The sequence below is a fragment of the Mytilus californianus genome, unplaced genomic scaffold (assembly GCF_021869535.1).
Source record: "Mytilus californianus isolate M0D057914Y unplaced genomic scaffold, xbMytCali1.0.p SCAF_3, whole genome shotgun sequence".
Classification (NCBI taxonomy): domain Eukaryota; kingdom Metazoa; phylum Mollusca; class Bivalvia; order Mytilida; family Mytilidae; genus Mytilus; species Mytilus californianus.
In genome coordinates, this window is record NW_026262679.1 from 44,441,166 (window position 1) to 44,461,544 (window position 20,379).

At 32.1% G+C, this 20,379-nt stretch overlaps 1 protein-coding gene across 4 annotated transcripts in view; it reads right to left on the bottom strand.

Moving 5' to 3' along the window:
• The window catches only part of LOC127734652 (uncharacterized), a 59,349-nt gene that overhangs the window by 33,812 nt on the left and 5,158 nt on the right, over window positions 1-20,379 (bottom strand). The window contains exons 7-18 of one of the 4 annotated variants that reach the window (XM_052244642.1): window positions 19,986-20,093; window positions 19,530-19,616; window positions 17,924-18,031; window positions 16,326-16,506; window positions 15,770-15,913; window positions 14,853-14,938; window positions 13,803-13,873; window positions 12,133-12,242; window positions 9,704-9,845; window positions 8,948-9,021; window positions 6,342-6,403; window positions 1,917-2,442 (exon numbers count right to left, since the gene is read on the bottom strand). In XM_052244642.1, the coding sequence (XP_052100602.1) occupies window positions 6,369-6,403; window positions 8,948-9,021; window positions 9,704-9,845; window positions 12,133-12,242; window positions 13,803-13,873; window positions 14,853-14,938; window positions 15,770-15,913; window positions 16,326-16,506; window positions 17,924-18,031; window positions 19,530-19,616; window positions 19,986-20,093 (1,146 nt within the window). In that variant the 3' untranslated portion in view covers window positions 1,917-2,442; window positions 6,342-6,368. Of the gene's footprint in view, window positions 1-1,916; window positions 2,443-2,726; window positions 6,404-8,947; window positions 9,022-9,703; window positions 9,846-12,132; window positions 12,243-13,802; window positions 13,874-14,852; window positions 14,939-15,769; window positions 15,914-16,325; window positions 16,507-17,923; window positions 18,032-19,529; window positions 19,617-19,985; window positions 20,094-20,379 lie in introns of those variants that run through there. The other 3 variants (XR_007997686.1, XR_007997687.1, XR_007997688.1) reach the window with 3 other exon arrangements.

Genomic DNA, 20,379 nt, shown 5'->3' on the forward strand with positions numbered 1-20,379 from the left:
GTTAGGATGTGCCAGCCGGTTTGTAGTAAGTACTACTAAACCAAATTTTGTATTTATGAATTAAGTAAAGGTTTTCAGTAATTTGTAAAAGTAAAAGTTTTTAGTAATTTGTGGTAACGAAATCATTGATTTAATAATTTACCAGTAATACGTAGATTACGTTTATTGAAATCCAAAACGTCATTAAAGACACGGGCATGCCAAACAAATAGGGATATATAAACACCGTAAGATGAAGCAAAAGGAACATCCCAGTTTAAAAAAGGAAAATTAACCAAAAAAGTGTAACAAAAACACCGAACTCCAAGGTAAATTCAAAAAGGAAAAGGCCATAAAAACAAACAACATAAAACGTTATCAATCCAAAGAACAAGTGAAAACAACTGTCATATTCCTGACTTGGTACAGGCATTTTCATAACAAAATGGTGGGTAAAAGTTGGTTTTATAGCTAGCTAAACCCCCCACTTGCATGAGAGTTGTTTATAGTTCCGATATATTGACAAAATTGGGTGAGCAACCCAAACAAACATAATCGGTAAATGTGATCCAGCAGCCAAACTGTGTAAACATACATCGCAACTGACAAAAAATTTCAAAGAAACATACAAATAAATCTAACAAAGACAACAAAAATGTTTTTGTAAACAACACTGTAAAACACAAAGTGTTTGCGTTCGAATCGCTCCACAGGACCCACCTGCACCAGGTACGTTCAAAGTAAAAAACCCGATGGCGGGATGCATTAAACCGAGTCACGTCAAAAGTCAATAGGTAGCGAAAAATCTTCCCTTTTGTCGTAAATTTTCCCATGTATAATTAGGAAAGGACAGTTATTTCTGTTTATACTTAAAGTAAGTTCCTTTGTGTAAATTTCGGCAGTATATTTAGACTATTCCTGATTATCTAACGAAAAGATAACGGTTAGTGTTGTTGAATTTCTCAGTTGTACGGATTTGAAAAGGATCGTTACTAACTTTGGCTATAAACTGTAATTCATAACAATACAGGAACAAGTCTGCTATTAAAAGGGCGCTATTTGTACCCATTGAAATAATTACAACCTGTGGATAAAATTTATTGCCGAAACGTACCAAATGTTGACAATTTACAGTTTTAATCATTTCATTACGACTCTCGTAAGTATATCTAGCATTTTCACCTTTCTCGTTAGAGAAGAATGCTTTATATGAGTTGCAGCAAATAAATTTGCAATCAGATTCTTTAAGAGACCATTCAATTGAATAAGAGCTTTATTATGTGGAAGTGTAGCGTAAAGTGTTAAAAAGTAAAATGTGTCAAATGAATTAAAAGTAAAACTTTTTTTTCTTTAATTGTGCAGCAATTTCAGACTGAACTTTAACAAATACTTGCCGATTTCAATGTTTTGTATGATGAGACCTCATTAAGCCAGTTAGGCGTACTGTTTCTGATTTACTTCTTCTTGGGTGGCAGTATTCAACCATTAGCTATGGCTACCTATTTGTTACTTGATTCATTTCAAGTGACTTGGCGAGCTAAAATAATTCGCTAATCATAGAACAGTCAACAGGTTTTTTGGGGGATAAACTCATCATTGAAGTGTCCAGGTTTGGTCATTAATCCGATTAAAATATGAAAACACTACATTTATGTTCTCAAAGTAAATAGTGACACATAGCCATTCATTTTCTAGCAATACTGAGTTTAAAACAAATGAAAAAATTATCACATTTTGTAAATTGTGGAAATATTAAAGTATAACTCAGACGCTGGCAGTTGCAAAATATGCATATGCATATTTCTTTATTCTGTTACGTTTTAATGAACGATTTTTTTCTATAATTTATTCCTGAATGCATTTGTTTATGGGGAGGGGAGCATAATTTGCAAATGGTACTTCGACCTTATTGTTTTCTAAATAATAATAATAACTCATAAATTATATACATTTAACAAATATTCGTGTCCAGCTGATAATTAATGTACATACAATTTGAAATCATAACGGCAGAGAATATACACTACAGTCAACAATTACGGATATTTTCAGCAAGATATAAATATTTTCTCAAATTAATCAGTTAATTTACATTATGGATAGACAATATTTGTACAAGTTTGAAACTGGCTGGTCTTCTTCAATAATTAGTTATAATATACATTTTTCTTAAACTGGCATATTTTTCACAAACTTAAACAAAATGAAAGTTGTCTTTATAAATGTTTGCCACACATCGGACATAAACGAATATTTCTATCAATATTATAATATCTACCGTTTTCCACAGCTAAGCTATGAGAAGATAAAAAAAAGTACTATAAAAATACTGAACTCCAAGGTAAATTCCAAATGGGTAAGTCCATAAAGACTAACGAAATCAAACGTTATCAATCATCGGAACAAGTGAAAAACAACTGCCCTATTCCTGACTTAGTACAGGCATTTTCCAAAGAACGGTATCTGCAAGTGAACGATATGTATATATAATTTACACTGCGATCTAAATAAAATTGCAACTCATATGTATCATTAATAAATCTATAAAAATAACATTTCGATTATTTTTCAAAAAAGCATTCATTTCAGGAGCAAAGTTATTCTCCACTCTTTCTCTAAATGTATAGAAATAATTCAGTACTATAAACACTTTGTTTATACCATATATCATAAATATCCATATTGATCTTAAATATCTCTAAATTTTATATGCCCAGTTGTACTTGTCATTATATGTAACAATAGACCTTTATAATATTTCTTCATAACAACACTTTAAAATACAGATATGAGTACATAATAGTTTGAACCAATATTTCAGCATTCTACAATATCTATTGAAAAATATAGGGAATCTTCCTAATTCACAAAATACTATATAGTTAACAGTTGAATCCTTTGCTTTAAGAATACGTTTTAAGATGCTTAAATCACCTTTTCAACAAGGTCTACTTTGTAGTGTCCTCAAACCGCACAACCATAATTGAGGATACAAGATAGATATTTGTTAAATAAAGAAACCAAAGTTTTGTGATTAAAAAACATCATATGTTTTACTAAAGAGACTAAATACTACCTTTTTTGCTTGATTTGCTAACATTTTTTTAGTTTGAACTAAAGAACCGGCATATCTGAACAATAAATCAAGATATACAAATTTGATCCCATGAGTCTATTCGTTCCCCAGTTAAAGATCACCTCTCATTGGCTTTACTAATCCTTCTATCTCTTTTACAACTTTTGTGTTTTGCAATATTTACATGTAAGTCATATTCATTTGACTAAGCGCTAACAACATCAATATTTTTTTTGTAAATAAGCAATAGTTTCACTGATCAAAACTGTATCATCAGCATACATAATCAAATACAAATTAAGCTTTCTTAATTCATAAAGTTGACAACCTTGATTTAACATTTCAATTTCCATGTCATTGACGTAAACTGAGTACAAAAGAGCGTAAACAGCTCATTGAATTTTCTTTCAATATTTTCCTTCATGATTTAGCAACATGCATATAAATGTAACAAAAGGCTATTTAAAGGTTTGTGTAACAAATGCAAATAAAGCACGCACCGAATGAAACAGAATAGTTTTCGTTCCATACCATGCTTTAATGTATATGTTTACAGTCTCCCTTTTTGGTTGTTTTGTAATTTTTATCATTTAATTATCTATTATGATCTATTATCTTTTCTGTCTAATTTTTTTTCTGTGCCTTTTCAAAAAACCTATTCAACTTAGATTTACAAAAGAGAGGCGAAAGATACCAAAGTGATATTCAAACTCTCAAGTCAAAAATAAACTGACAACTTCATGGCTAAAAAAAACCCAACAGACAAACAGACAAACAACAGTTCACAACATAGAAAACTAGTGAGACATATTAATTGAAATTAATATTTTTATCACAAAATTCTTTATATATCACAGATGTTTGAAAATATACAATTGCAATTAAATTACACATTGTCATCATTGTCACTTTCACTCATCATACACTCAGTTTTTTTGTATTACAGTTTTGTGACACGAACAGGTGTAACCAATAATAATATTAATAACGGCAATCATCCTTATCACATACTTCTTCAAATAGACTGTCCTAATGCAAATTAAAAATTAAGATCAGTTTAAAAAAAATGATATAGCTGAAGTGTGCCCGGTTTCTATGGTGTTTAATTTATATTACATACAGTTTAGATAGGCAAAGTGGTAGGTTTATGCGTACGTAAAACTGATTTAACCAAACCACATATTGTGTCTGTACCAAATGAGGCTATGTGGACGATCTGTTGTTCGTTGTTCTTAGTCTTTGTACGTCTACGTCGAATGAGTTGGGTATTGCAATGAATGGTCTGTATACTGTATTTTCCAATATTTTTCGTAATTCATTTTTTCAAAGAAAAAAAACAATGAACATTTATCTTTTCTAAAAACAATTTTTTCAAAATTTTAAAAGAATGTATACAATGCATTTAAATAAACCTACAGGATATATTCATACACTTATGAATAACATTTAGTTCAAAAATAAATTCTCTATCATTTATTATTTATTCTTTTATAATTTTTTAGTCTAGGTCCGTTAGTCCATTAGTCCGTCCCGTATCAGGTTAAAGTTTTTGTTTAAGTTAGTTAACCACGAAGTTGTGGTCACATAAACTTGATCTTGACATCATGATGTGCATTTGCCAAAATTAGGGTTTTTAACGATTTCGCGATTCTATGAAAGAGGAACGAAAGATACCAGAGGGACAGTCAAACTCATAGATCGAAAACAAACTGACAACGCCATGGCCAAAAATAAAAAGACAAACAGACAAATAATAGTACAGATTACACAACATAGAAAACCAAAGACTAAGCAACACGAACCCCACCAAAAACTGGGGGTGATCTCAGGTGCTCCGGAAGGATAAGCAGATCCTGCTCCACATGTGGCACCCGTCGTGTTGCTTATGTTATTACAAATCCGGTAAATAGTCTTATTCGGTAAGTCACATTCGTGAAAAGGAAGGGTATTGTAGTTACGACATAAGGAACATATCCGATATCATCTGTGAAACGGTTATTCCATAACGGTCAACCAACTCGTGATGGCGTCCGTAAAATTTACGAAGGGATGACTTCAACTTCACCATTTGGAACTCTTGGTTTAATAGCTTCCTTGTGAGCAGCAATCCTCTATCAAGGATATCATGATAGGAAACACAAGCCCGGGAATATCGTATCAATTGGGAGATATATACTCCGTATGCAGGCGCTGCTCGAATGTTGCTACATAGAAATGGAAAGTTCACATTTGGGAAGCTGAAATCATCTCTTTTGTCGTAAAGTTTTGTTTTCAACCGACCCTCATTGTCAATTTCTAGATTTAAGTCAAGATATGAGGCAGACTTAACTGTATCTGTAGTATCCTTTATCTCTAGTTCGATGGGATAGATTCGTTCAACATAGTCACCAAATTTTGTATTATTTAGTGAGAGAACATCATCTATATAGCGGAACGTAGAGTTAAAGGATATTGCTAACTTCTTATCTTTCTTCCTAAGAGGTTCCTGTATGAAGTCAGCCTCATAATAATAAAGAAACAAGTCGGCAATAAGAGGGGCACAATTGGTTCCCATTGGAATTCCGACAGTTTGTTGAAAAACACGTCCTCCAAACGTAACAAATATGTTGTCAATCAAGAAATCAAGCATCTTGATAATGTCAGTTTCAGAGAATTTTTTGTTTGAATCAGAGTGATTCTTTACAAAGTAGGATTTATCCCTCCCCAAGACAAGATACTTGTATCTACGTTCGCCATTCTTTTTAATGAAACAAAGTAATACCAACTCTTTCAATTTGTCTTTTAGTTTGGAATGGGGAATACTTGTGTAAAGTGTAGAAAAGTCAAATGTTTTAATACTATTGCAAGAAGAGAGAGTCTTAGATTGTATGTACTCTAAAAGATCTTTTTAGTATCTACATCTGATTCACGCCACCTCTAGAATAGGCAGTTTCACAATAACTTTGGAGCCCGGCTTTGATTGCTGATAAAATAGATGTTAATATTTTAGAAAGAGGTTTCGTGGAGCACTTGGAAGACCCAGCATGACCATATAACTGTGGTAGTTAGAGCGGGACATGATATCCCATGGAAAGGTATTGTTTTCACATATATCAACAGGTTATTTTTTAACATACACAATGTCTTTTAAGTCTTTTTTCTCTCTAAAATAGCACTTTACAGAATGAATATTTGTACTTAAGTAATTAAAAGAAGTTAATCGTGTTCTTTGTCAAATAGAATTTAACCATCATAAAAACGATATACATCTAAGAGTCTGTCAGCCTGATCCTTTTAGTCTTCATACCTCATATTGTCAAAATTGGATGTCATTTCATTGTTTCGACTCTGTAAGATCGGTTGTTTTATCTGTAACAGAAAACAAAGAATAGTAAGAATAGTTTCCTGTCGAAGACTCGGGGATGAGGAAGAAAATGCCTTTGGTTAAGGAAGCTCCAAACGCTGTTTAAGTGCTGAAACTTAAGCAAACACGATGTTTCCCTGGTCGTTTACGAAAACATTAGTTTATTTGAGAGTAGACAATTTATATTTGTGTAAGCCTATATAAACTAGTTGACCAAGGATACAGTGATATTTTTGTAAAATCTCTGAAATTTGTTTCTTTCTTATGGTTATGATAGATTTTCTAACGAACACTATTAGATGCATTTAAATTCTAATCCGTTTCTACCTATGTTTGTAATTTTTTTTCGTAGGAATTTAGTATAGTGAAAAACGCAGTTGATTGTGTTTTTCCTATGCTATTAATAAATGATGTTGCTATATGAACAGTATTTAAAAGAATAAATTCATAGAAAAGTGAAAGAAGAGATGATTTTATGATCGTTATACTTCAGGAACTGCTAGCATTCTTTGAAATTGTATTTCCTTTGTAGGGCTGCCAAATTCATGTCCATCGAATTGACTCAAACTTTCAAACACACTAAAGCGTATATAAGATTTAAAAAAGTCAATCAGGAAACAATACTAAAAATTATGCACGGAATCATAAAACGTATCAACTTTTTCAGACCGGGCGCCATCTAATAAACTGTCGATATGATTTTCAACGATTCTGATTTACATGTGACCATGAGGTGAAAATATAAATTGATGAATATAAACAGATAAATACCAATACACTGTATGTGCAAAATTATAATGACAATTTGTCTGTTCGATTTCCTAAAAGAGGTGAACAAAAAATACATGTAACCGGTAAAAACAATTGTTTTTTGCGGGTCGAAGCAGTCAAAGAAATCGATCGTCAAGACCTGTTAGACCTTAGTTTATTTTTTTTTCAGCTGATATTGTTTTCAAAAACGTAACCTGTTAACCACATGCGCAAAAATCTTCCACTGAGTTTAAAGTAAAGATTGCATGGATATTAAATGTGATCGAATTATCGTCTTGCAAGTCAATAATATTTCAGCGATGTTTTTGGCTTAATTTGACAAAATTAAACCAAACTGACTATTATTAATGAAAAATTCGTTTTTTTTCCAACAACCCATATATTTAATCACCCTTTTCTGTTATTGTGAATTGCATTTCAAATACAGTTCTGGTTAAACATATTTTGATATTGTTATTTCACACATTTGTTCAGTACAGGTTTCCATTAATTTTCCCAAGCATTTTATAAGAATAAAAACAAACATATTTATGCTGCTAATTTTCTCACTTAAAAACAAGCCCACCGACCTATCATTATTTTTACCATGTTGATGTACATGTACTGTGCATTTATAATTGAAAAGGAAAAAATACAAAGATACAAAGGGACAATCAAAAACCATAAGTCGAAGAAATTAAGAACACTGAATACTATCACAAAAATGAACAACATGAACCCGAGGATATATCTTTGGTAAACTCAGGGGCTCTAGAAGGGTCAGCTGTTCTTTCTGTTATATTTTGCACCCGTTGTGATTCTTCAGTTATCATTCGTTGCTGAAACTCATTCCATGATAAGGAATCACACACTTGAGTCTTTGGTAAACGTCTCCTATCTAGCCCTAAGACATTACCAAGTTTTAAAACCATTGGTTCATCTTACTTCGCTAACTTTAAGACAAAAAACTTAAGTACAACTGGAAAAATTACTTTAAAGAAAATATGATACACAAGAATGTAACCTATAGAAACTACAGAGGCATTGACAAAATAAAATACCACAGATTCAACATAGAAAACAAAACTAATGCCAAAGCGATATAATAACCTTTAAAAACAGGGATGCGATATGACGATTTTCATGATATAACAGAACGGGATTTTGACTTCGACTAGTGTAACATATGGGTTATCGTCAGATTTCAATAACGATCAATACAATTATTATTGTGTCGTTAAAAACTTCCACTATATCATTAAAAACCCCTGTTACAATATCATCTTTATAGATGTTCATCAACGCTCTATCAAGAAAATCATATAAGGGAAATACAAGTCCTTGTGTATCGTTTCCACTGGAATAATTATATCTAAATACTCAATTCGAAGGTGCTTCGGATTGTAGTTACATTCAAATGCATGAAAAATTAACAACAGAAATATTGAAATCATGTTTTTTTTGTGCCAAGTTTTTAATAAGTTCTATATGTAGGTCAAGATATAACAGACCTAAATAAAGTGTGATATCTTTTATTATATTCTTAATGGAACACATTCAGTTATCATTGTACGGAAATTTGAAAATGTTGTTAGTTGGATCTAGCTACAAACATTTTTCGAATGCTTTATAGGAAAAGAGAAAGATGTTATTTGCATGTGTTCTTGATATCAAAAACTAAAATTATATGTTGATTTCATAAAAGTGTCTTGTTCAAATCATATATTTTCTAAAATCATATACCATCCCACAATTTACTTTGAAAATATTATTGAAATATGTTTATGCAATAACTTTACCTAATCGCTGGACAGGAACTGAGCTATGGTCTGTTTGGTTTTCTTGGATCATTTTTGAAAACAGTACAACATGCCTAAAATCATATAATACGTAATGAAATGTTTAACATGGTTGATATTAAGATATATCATTATGGTTATCTATATTGTTAAAATAAATTATCTCTGGGAAAGCATTACATTGCCGCCTGATAGTGTCGTAAGCGTTCGTCCCACTAATCAATAGTATGTTCACATGAGCAGATCTTGAGTTTAGGAATGTTGCAGATGCCGATTTGGAACTCGACAACTTAAATGTCATTCAAACTTACAAAATGGTATTTTGAAACAGGCCTGTGACTATAGAAATTAAGAGCTGACACCAGCATTTCACTAATGATAAATAGGAGTCAATTTTTTTTATAATAATGGGCAACACCATAACATATTTAAAAGTTCGTAAAAGAAAGTATAATAAATTAACAAATAAAAACAAAACGTACATCAGTTCTTACAACTTTTCAGACAACCAAAATCTAAAGGTTACTTGATAATATTAATAATCAAAGAATGTCTGCATGAAATTAAGATCAAAGTACGTAAATAACTTTTATAGAAATCACCTTATTCTTACATTCTTTTACCAGAATTTTCCTTCCAAAATTAAATCTTACATTTGTAAAAATTACCTTAGTAAATGTTATGACGAATGTTTGTCTATAAAATATAAGCTATGTAGTGCAGGATTCGGGTGTGCTTACAAATACAGTAACTTACACTGTTTTGTTAATTTCCACGATACATTTACCGTTTGGTTTTCTGCTGTAAGCACGGTCTACCTTAACATTAGTTTCTTCACCATACGACTCCCAGTTACCACTAGCATTTTGGTACTGCCAGGTATATTTAACTGGCTTCACTGTTAAAAATTAGATATATGTGGAATGAGTGCCAATGAGACAACTTTCCATCCAAATCACAATTTGTAAAAGTAAACCATTATAGGTCAAAGTACGGCCTTCAACACGCAGCCTTGGCTCACACCGAACAGCAAGCTATAAAGGGCCCCAAAATGACTAGTGTAAAACCATTCAAACAGGAAAACCAACGGTCTCATCTATATAAAAAAAACCAGAAACGAGAAACACTTATGAACCACATCTACAAACGACAACCACTGAACATCAGGTTCCTGACTTAGGACAGGTGCAAATAAATGCAGCGGGTTTAAACGTTTTAATAGGCGCCAACCTTCACCCTACCTGAAACAATAGTGTTATATCACAACATAGAAAGACACACTATAAAATATCAATTGAAATGGCATAACTCAATCAAAAGACATATTAACAAAAACAAGTGAACATACACTGAACGAATAGTTCCCCGCCATCTTGAAGCAAAATGCTATATATTCAAATCATTGTGGATGAAATATGCATTGTACAAATACATAACTTTAGCAATGTTGTTTTGTTCCTTAATTTTTTTCAAATGTACCACTGACATCTAATTTTGATACCAATAAGTATTATTGATATGAATCACTGTCTCATTGAAAGTACTTTGCAGCTTTGAATAAAATATATGCCACCAATGTGACTGCAAATCATAAAACACAACAAAACCAGAATAGACTTTATTGTAGAGGGAAATATAAAGTCTTCTATAACGGACAAGTATCTATACCATATTGAAAAAGTTGAAAACAAATTGAAAAGTGATTATCGGAGATCTTCCATCCACAACAAATTATTCTAAAAAGTACCATTTAAATATAAACATTTACAATTACGACTCTGGGTAGCATTATTAATGTATGGGTACCATTATTAACGTATGAGTTCCTCCTGTAAAAGAGAGGCGAAAGATACCAAAGGGATATTCAAACTCATAAGTCGAAAATAAACTGACAACTTCATGGCTAAAAAAGAAAAAGACCAACAGACAACCAATAGTACACAAAACACCACATAGAAAACTAAGCAATACTCAGGTGCTCCGGAAGGGTAAGCAGATCCTGTTCCACATGTGGCACCAGTCGTGTTGCTCATTTTAGTACAAACACGGTAATAAGTCCAATTCGGTAGGTCACTTTCGGGGAGAAGGGGACGGAATTGTAGTTACGACATTTGAAACATATCCGCTATCATCTGTGAAACGGATATTCAATAACGGTCAACCAACTCGTGATGGCGTCCGTAAAATTTACAAAGGGATGATTTCAACTTCACCACGATAGAAAAAAGAATCCCTGGAATATCGTATCAGCTGGGAGCTATATACTCTGTATGCAGGCTTTGCTGGAATTTTGCTACATAGAAATGAAAAGTTCACAATTGGGAAGCTGAAATCATCTCTTTTGTCGTAAAGTTTTGTTTTTAACCGACTCTCATTGTCAATTTCTAGATGTAAGTCAAACAATGAGGCAGACTTTACAGTATCTGTTGTATCCTTTATCTCAAGTTCGATGGGATAGATGCGTTTAATATAGTCACCAAATTTTGAATTATTTAGTGAGAGAACATCATCTATATAGCGTAGAAGTAAAGTTAAAGGATACTGCTAACTTCTTTTCTTTCTTCCTCAGAATTCCTGTATGAAGTCAGCCTTTTAATGGCCACTTTGTGGTATTTCAAAAAAATCAAGAATTCATAAAGTTTCATAAAAGAACCCACACTAAAATATATCTAAAACGTTTACCTATATCTGATCAAATTAAAAACGACATAAACGCAAACACGTAAGAAAAAAGTAAAACAATTTCAAAGAGAGCCGTAAGATACAAAAAGGATATTCAAACTCATAAGTCGAACGCCATGGCAAACACGAAAAACAACGAAAAGAGAAACAATAGTCTTCATAAAAATCATAAAAATCTAAACACTGAAAAACAAGAACCAAAACTGAGGTTGATCTAAGGTGCTTCAAAAAGGAAACCAATCCTGATCCCCATGTGGCATCCGTCGTGACGAAGTATTGAACTAATTGATAGCTATAAAACCAGGTTTAACCCACCATTTTCTTCGGAATATAGCAGTTGTGTTTTACTTGTTCCGTTGATTGATAGCGTTTGATTTTGTCAGTTTTTATGGATTTCTCCTTTTGAATTTGCCTTGGAGTTCAGTATGTTTGTTCATATGGTAATTGAACTCACAAAAGTGTAAGTTTATTTTTCATTATGCATTTAAAAGTAATATACTTACTTTTATTTTTATGGGAAGGTAGTATAAGTGGTAAATCGGACATCACCTCCGGTTGGCTATTCTGCTCATCCTCTATTAAATTCTGTGAACTTATTGTAAGACCATCCTCGCTGAAAAAAATCACAAATACAAGGCGATGACTTTACTAGTCGTACGGTTCATGTAGGTGAGTTTATTTGATAAAATGGGTTTTTGATAGCTTTATTTTGGTAACGATACATGTTGCAGTTGTAACAATTCCTTTTATCAGTTATTAAACTTAAACTATCATATTGGTGATGGAAAAAAATAAAGTTAAACGTGTTTTACTGAATAACAATTTGATTTGGTGAAAAAGTATACCACCAAGTGTTCGATAATCCAACCGGAACTTAATGTGTTCCTCTTATTAAAATTTTAATCCTGTAATGTATGGCAAAGCTTCATTAGGGACATGAGAATTTTGGAAATGAATATGCTTGTCTGGTAAGAAATGAAAATAAATAATCTTGTCTTAGGCACTCGAGGTTGAAATAGACTAGTTTGCCTCCAAACATTGACAACATGCAGGATATAATTGTATACAAAATGTGAAATTAATAAGCATGTCTAGCAAATGTTAGGTGAAAATGAATATTTTGTTGGTGAAAAGTTAACCTTGATATTAGGATTGCTCATGGCAATCTTCATATCAAAATTCATGATAAACAAAGTGACTTGTCCTTACTTAATGATGATAGTCCGTCAGCTCGTACATTTCGGAGTTGGTTCGATACGCACAAAAATCTCAATTATCATAATAGTTGTATTACTAAAAAAACTTGTACATTAAGGATATATATATTATAAATAGGTTAAAACTTTCACTAACTTTTATCACAATCATTTGACGTATTGTTGAAGTATTATTCCATCTGCAGAAATTTGATAAAACTAATTTTATTTCGCATCAATTTTTTAACGGTCACGTAATTTATAACGCTAACTAGGTCAAGAATTTCCTTCAAATCGTCCCCTTCGGCTATAAAAAAAACTTATTGATAAAGGTTATATTTCCAATGTTAGTGTTCAATCACTGCGTCTGGTATTTTTGAGCATAAATATCAATTACTAGTAGCTAGTTAAAGTTTGCAGCAAAACTTGAACATTTATTTTGTTTTTCCATATATTTCAGTAATTGCGAGCATTATGTAATTGTTCAATATTGGATACAATTGGTTTGATTGTAATTATGTTTTTGTAATCTATTATTATTATCGTTTTAGTGTTAAGTGTTTATGCTGCAATAGTTTTCATTGATGTTCTTTTTATACAACATTTGGTAGTACACTAGCATTAGCTGAGCGAGGGTTGAGTTCTCAAAAAAAAAATTTGAGCATGCCACATATTCAAGTGCCGGTCCCGAGTCCAAAATCCTGTCATTGGTTGTTTTGCGTCAAATCTTAATGTTTTTAGATGTATCAAAAATTTTTGTCGCTTGGTTGGTGTCCCATCATTGACGTATACGTTATGTTTCTTTTATTTATTTAAATAAATGATATATTAATTTTCCTATATTAAAAAATCATTATTATCATGTTTTATTCCGGTTATCCGTTACCACTGCTGCATGTGCATATGATACCTGCAATTTGAATTTACATTTTATTCTTATTTAATTTATGATAGTTAAATACAATTAAGGTACACACCAGACTGCCACTTCAAACAAATCATCACATGCAAACTTGTAGGTTCCAAGTCTTCCTCGATCCCAATGAACCTGAAATTTATTGTGGCTGTATTATATCTAGGTGTTTTTATTTATTTTTAGAAATCCGAATGTTTTTTTTACCGACAAACATTGAGATCGCATATCCCAAATAATTAATAAAGTTGTTATAATGTCAGAAATTAAGTTTAAATTGTTGTTATTTGTTAAAGGAGAAGGTACGATTTGGGACCAAAATGGCCCTTGAATTATATGTATCCTTCACTGACTCCAATTTGCAGAATCAAAAGTGGAATCTTTGAACTTTGATATAACATTGCAGTTTTGGTTTAATATATACCCTTTTCATGGGTTATACAGACATAAAATAACAGTAAATTCAGGAAATGACGAAACAGCGCAAAATCTTGATTATTTGACACCTATATTACTAACAATATGATAGAGCACAACCCTTGCTCAAAAAGATATTCACAAAAGGAGCGTATGATGTATGTTTATTTAGCCAAAATGTTCCAAAAGTAAGCATATTTGGAATGACATAACAATATTCGTTGGAATCCTATCTTTTGAAAAAAATATTTCTGAAAATTTGTGATTTCTTTAACAAAAAGATTATTTTTGATACTTACAATAATTTTCAAATTTTATAACTTTTGATGAAATTCTAGCACAAAGAGATGTTTCACAAAATACATGATTTTTTTTTTATCAAGCACTCACATTTTACCACTTTCCCCCTTCAAGCTACAGCAATGTAAAAAATCTTCTACTTGGGACAATATTCACCAATGTCAATGCAATAACTCTATTATACAGTATACAAATATCAAATGAGTTACGCGAAACTGAGGCATACATTATATAAATATTAACCACATCAGAAAGTAACCAAATGCAAAATAAAGAGAAATTTATACTATAATAAGAGTACAGTATTCTTTTCTGATTTCTAATTAATGCTTGATGGGCACGACTCCCTTAAACTGATATTTTTTTTTAATACAAATACATGTTAAGTATTACATACTACAACTTTTCCGTTTGATTCAACACGCAGAATAGTTCCTTGGCTACCTCTACCACCATCCTGTTCACCATACTTCCAATCTTTACCTATAAACATAAACAGAAATGGTTGATTCATTCGTATACAAAGAAGCTTAAGATGGACTTGTTAAATTTAAATGTGAATAATAGCAAACTATGCTGTATTAAAGGGTAAACGTTGAGTACATTTCCCATCAGGTTAGTCCATCAACATTTTAATGGTCCTATCTCTCCATTAGTTGTTATCATTTCATGATGTTTTTGTGTATTCAGGGATCTTCATGCCCATTTCACAACTTCATCGGGTGTTGTTATTTCTTCATGTTTTTTTTTGCATATTTAGTACTTGGTTTTGTCGGAAAACATTCGGTTTGGTCGGCTGTGTTCCTTCACAATATGCCTCGACTTGGAGCGATTTAAAACTTTTCACACTTGACTCTCGTTATTATAGTCAATATTTTGACTTCTATATGCTTTTTGGTTGTTTATTTGATTGATTGTATGGATGGGTTGCAATTCCTGTAGCAGAGTAGTTTACTCCACATATCCCGTTCATATTATTTGTTTCCATTATGTTTCATCGTGGATGACAAAAGAAGCGTAACCATGACATAATCAGCTATAATTTTCGGTGTATTAGTCGAATGATACAAATACATGATGATACCGATACAAACCGAAGTCATACAAGTGCTTTTAACATTCTCGCACATTGTTAAACAGTTTGAATACTAGTAGTTCAATCATAGTATAGAAATTGTCTACCAATCTCTTTTCTAAAACGTCATAACAATCATTCCAACTGAATTTTATAATGCTGTTGTTAGAATATTTGCCACTTTTTTTTTAATAATTGGTAGCGACAACTTTCTTTGAATAATTTATTTTATACAATACCTCTTTTAACCTTGCATCCAACAGCAATCATCTCATCTACTAATCGCCTAGGTTCATTTACAGGTTTAATATCATAACATTTGATGCTTTCATCATAATTATAACAATTCTTGAGACCACTGTCCCATTCAACCCATATCATTCCTGAAAAGAATTTGCACACAGATTTTAATTTCACATTCCTAAAGTGGTATTGATATATATATATATATATATATATGCATTCCTCACACCATTTTTTGCAATACTTTTTTGTTGTTTTAAAAAGTAATAAGCACCTGAAACGTTTCATTTAATTTCACAGCCTGGGATATACAAATCACAATGTTTTTTTTTCTATCCGTCTTGTACTGCTTTAGCAATTTTTCAAATGTACAACTTTAAGCATTCAGCGGAAATAAATCTTATTTTCTGGCAACATCATGTATATATAAATTAACAAGTATTTCACACACGTGCTTGTATCGTTCTGTAATGCTAAATTGTATGCATGATTTAGATTCATTTTGTTTGCATTTGGTCATGAGAGCGTTCAATTGCGCGATAAATTAAATACCATCTTTATCTTCACCAATAACGGTACCAGCCATGTTCGAATCTTGATTTTTCCATTGCCAATTTGGTCCTCGTCGAACACGTGTTCCTAACTTGACAGCTTGACATTTCGGTTGTTTGAATCGACCATGATACTGCGTTACAGGATCCAGTAACAACATAACATTATCCGTGATATCATCCTGTATCGGTAGTAAAACTATATTATGTGATTGATTAGTTTGTATCACGTAGTCTTTAAAGTGATTCTAAAGGTTCAGAAAGTAGTAGAAATGAAAAAAAACACACTTTACATATTGTTTGCTGGATTTACCTTCATTAGGAACGCTTAAATCTGAATATTTGATAGCCTAAAAAGGACCTTAAGATAATAGCCAATTGCATTCAAGGTCAAAATTTCCGGGAGGGAGTTTAAACCTTAGTTTCTTAATAATTTATAAGTTTATAACGGACAATTTAAAAAAGGTTTGTTATAAATCATGTCAGTACCAAAGTATTGACTACTTAGCTGATGATACCCTCAGGGACTGATAATCCACCAGCAGTGGTATCGACCCAGTGCCAGTAAGACCTGTTAAATTTTACGGACGCCATCACGAGTTGGTTGACCGTTATTGAATATTTGTTTCACAGATGACGACGGATATGTTCCAAATGTCGTAACCACAATCCGGTCCTCATTTCAACGAATGTGACCTACTGAATAAGACTTATCATTGGGTTTGTACTAACATGAGCAACACGACGGGTGCCACATGTGGAGCAGGATCTGCTTACTATTTTGGATCACCTGAGACAATCTCCTATTTTTGGTGGAGTTTCGGCTGCTCGGTCTTTAGTTTTCGATGTTGTATTGTCTTTGAGCGTACATGATGAAGGTAAATCCAGACAAGCGCTTCGCACGCATGAAATTTATTATGTGTTGTTTTCATTTGTTTTGTATTGTTTGTACTGTTGTTTGTCTTTTGTTTGTTTTTCTTTTTTTGCCATGGCGTAGTCAGTTTATTTCGACTTATGAGTTTGAATGACCCTTTGGTATTTTTCGCCTTTCTTTTAAAACCATGGATGATTTTTGGTGGAATTCAGAGTGTGTTTTAATAAAAAATATCTAATTTAAATTTTTAGTCTATGGTGATGGTACTGTAGTTATAAATTGTGCATTTCAAACAATATGATAAAGGGGGTTAAGTTTTTAAAAAAAATTCTTTTTCTTTCTAAAAATTTTAAAGAACATATTTTTGTATTTCTAACATCAGAATTCTGTGGCTAGTTATGGACTTGTTTTTTTAACAATGCTAAAGAGCATGGCAACATATTTTTGATGAAGTTTCACGTTTATATATTTTAAATGTGATGAACAAACACTAAAACATATTTAATTACAACATTATATTTTTTTTCACTTTGAAATAATTTTTCACAGCGATTTCTTTTTAACATCGAACCATATAAGATATTTTTCTATTCAAAACACACACATAATTTCACGGATCTTTCTGTACCAAACATAGTCTGTAAAGATGAAACTAAAAGTATCACTAAAAGAGGAGTACTTTCAGAAATAGTTTATATCAACGTTTAAAAAATCTAAGAACTCACATATGCATCTAGTTCCTGTAGAGTAGCAGAACGAACAGCTGCTTTTACAGAGGTTTTAGTTAACTCAGAATGTTTCTCTAATTGATTTGCTATTCTTGATGCATGGATCTGAAAAGCATTAGTTATAATCCATGTTGAGCACTGGATTTTGATAAACATTTGGATTCGATATCAATAAATACGTAGCTTGCTACAAAATATCACGAATAAAAGCACAATTAAAGTTCAGGATAAGACTTTTAACAATGTATTTTATTCGCAGTATCACATCTCCATGTATTGTCTTTGAAGTTCTAACAATATTATGGCTTCTCTTCAACCAGATGATCAAATAATAAACGCCTGACGATTGCCCAAACGTGCAATTTTAAATTATTTTAGCATTTGTTTAAAAATATATAAGGACATTCCTAACCAAAATCATCAAAAAAATATGATATAGACTCTTTAATTTTCAAATTCGTGTAGGTTCTGAAAACTTTTAGATTTCAACCCAGCGAGTGAAGGAAAAACAGGGGTAACAGGCCCACTTCTTATTCGGTGCACTTTTTCATTCTTGAAAATACTTGATCCTCCATCGCAATCGTCCGCGCCAAATTGTGTTGTGTGGTAAAGTTTGAAAGAATATGACAGACATGGACATATATCAGTCATGAACTAAGTTGATAAAAATCAGTTCCCATTCAGCTGTTCTCTTTCTGTATTATTCGGTACGGGAATCGATATTGAAACAGATGGACGACTACAAACTAGAATCTATGACAAACTTGATGATTTCAACTTTCCAATTGTCAACTTCTCATTTCGCTGCAGTAACATTCACTCTGCTCAATCGTTTGGTGTTTACATATCTCAGTTAATACGTTACGCTCGTGTATGTTCACACTATATGGACTTCATTAACAGAAATGTTCTGATCAAAACTTTTCCAAGAGAGTCATGAGGATGAATGCCTTATATCCACACTATATAAGATTTACGGTCATCAATAATTGGTTGACTGATACGATATGTAGGTGTCTCAATTCACTAGCGACATGTTTTCGCAGTGATAGATCTTTAGCTAAGACGACGGATCTGTAATTTTACCATTTGTGTCCTATTCCCGATTGTGATATTTTTACTAGGTGTGAATTCACATGGCAGGTGATGCATGAATAGCAGGAGATTCTCATCCTGTCGACGGCTCCTGCCTAACTCCTATTGGAGTTCATGCGATTCCCTCAAGTTCTGTTTGTTACCGTGATTTATCTCGTCCTAATCGATTTTCGAAAACTTGAACATTGGTATACTACTTTCGCCTTAATTTATACAGAATCAAATGTATTTGCGTTTGTTAGATAAGGTGTTGTGAGGATTCTTTGTAAGGTTTTCCCCCTATATTCGTGCATAATTCATTCTCCGTCAAGAACTCGATTTAATAAGGCGATTAATAGTAGACTTCCCGATGGTTTTTTAGTATTGTTGTCATTGATGACGCATACCTTACTCCTTTTCATTTTCTACTATGATAGTTTTGACTCAAAACAAAGGGAGTGTGATGAACGATTCGAGATAACCGGTACGAACTTTGGTAGCCTTTGAAAATTTATTATTATATATTTACCAGAATCTGTGTATTTTGAGAGAGACGCTGAATCTGATCGGGTGGAATCAACTTCCCAGAAGTCTTATTTGCAACCTTACTCATAATCTAAAAATCAAATCATATATGACAATCTTTGTTCAGTACATAATAGTTAAGTATACACGTATCCAAAACTCCTTTTTCTGGAATATACATCATGATTGAAATCTTGGATAGAAAGAAATCAAAGATGATACAAACAAATACGATAAACTTCTAATTTAAGTTGAGTGCTATTATAAAAAAAAAAAAAAGGAAAAAAAGGGAATTCGATTAACGAAAAGCTTAATTTAGACAAAACACTATTTACGCAACTGACAGACCATGCGTTTGGCGTACCATTTTGTAAGCCCGGTATCTTAAATTAGTTTCTACAAAACGTAAAATAATATTATGAAAGTATTTATAATAATAAAAATAGATAAGAAAGCTTACGTCAGTGTTCGCACCTCCAATTGGTACACAAAATATTTTCATTCCTCTAAGAGCAATATTTGTAATAGTTTTATCTATTTCCATATCCATCTCTAAATTCAACATAGTCTGAAAGTAAAGTAAAATGTAAAACAATATAAACTTAAATATATTGTTTATTGGCTGCTGGATCCCACTTATTGTCACATTAACCTATTATGTAAATTTGGGTTCCTCGCCCAGTTTTGTCAATATAAACGAAACTATAAACAACTGTCATACATGTGGGAGGTTTAGCTGGCTATAAAACCAGGTTTAACCCACCATTTTCTTTTCCTATACTTTTTGTAATTAGGATATACGTTTTAGTATATCGTAAATTAAATATGAAAATTTCAGTCAAATCGGTGAACCT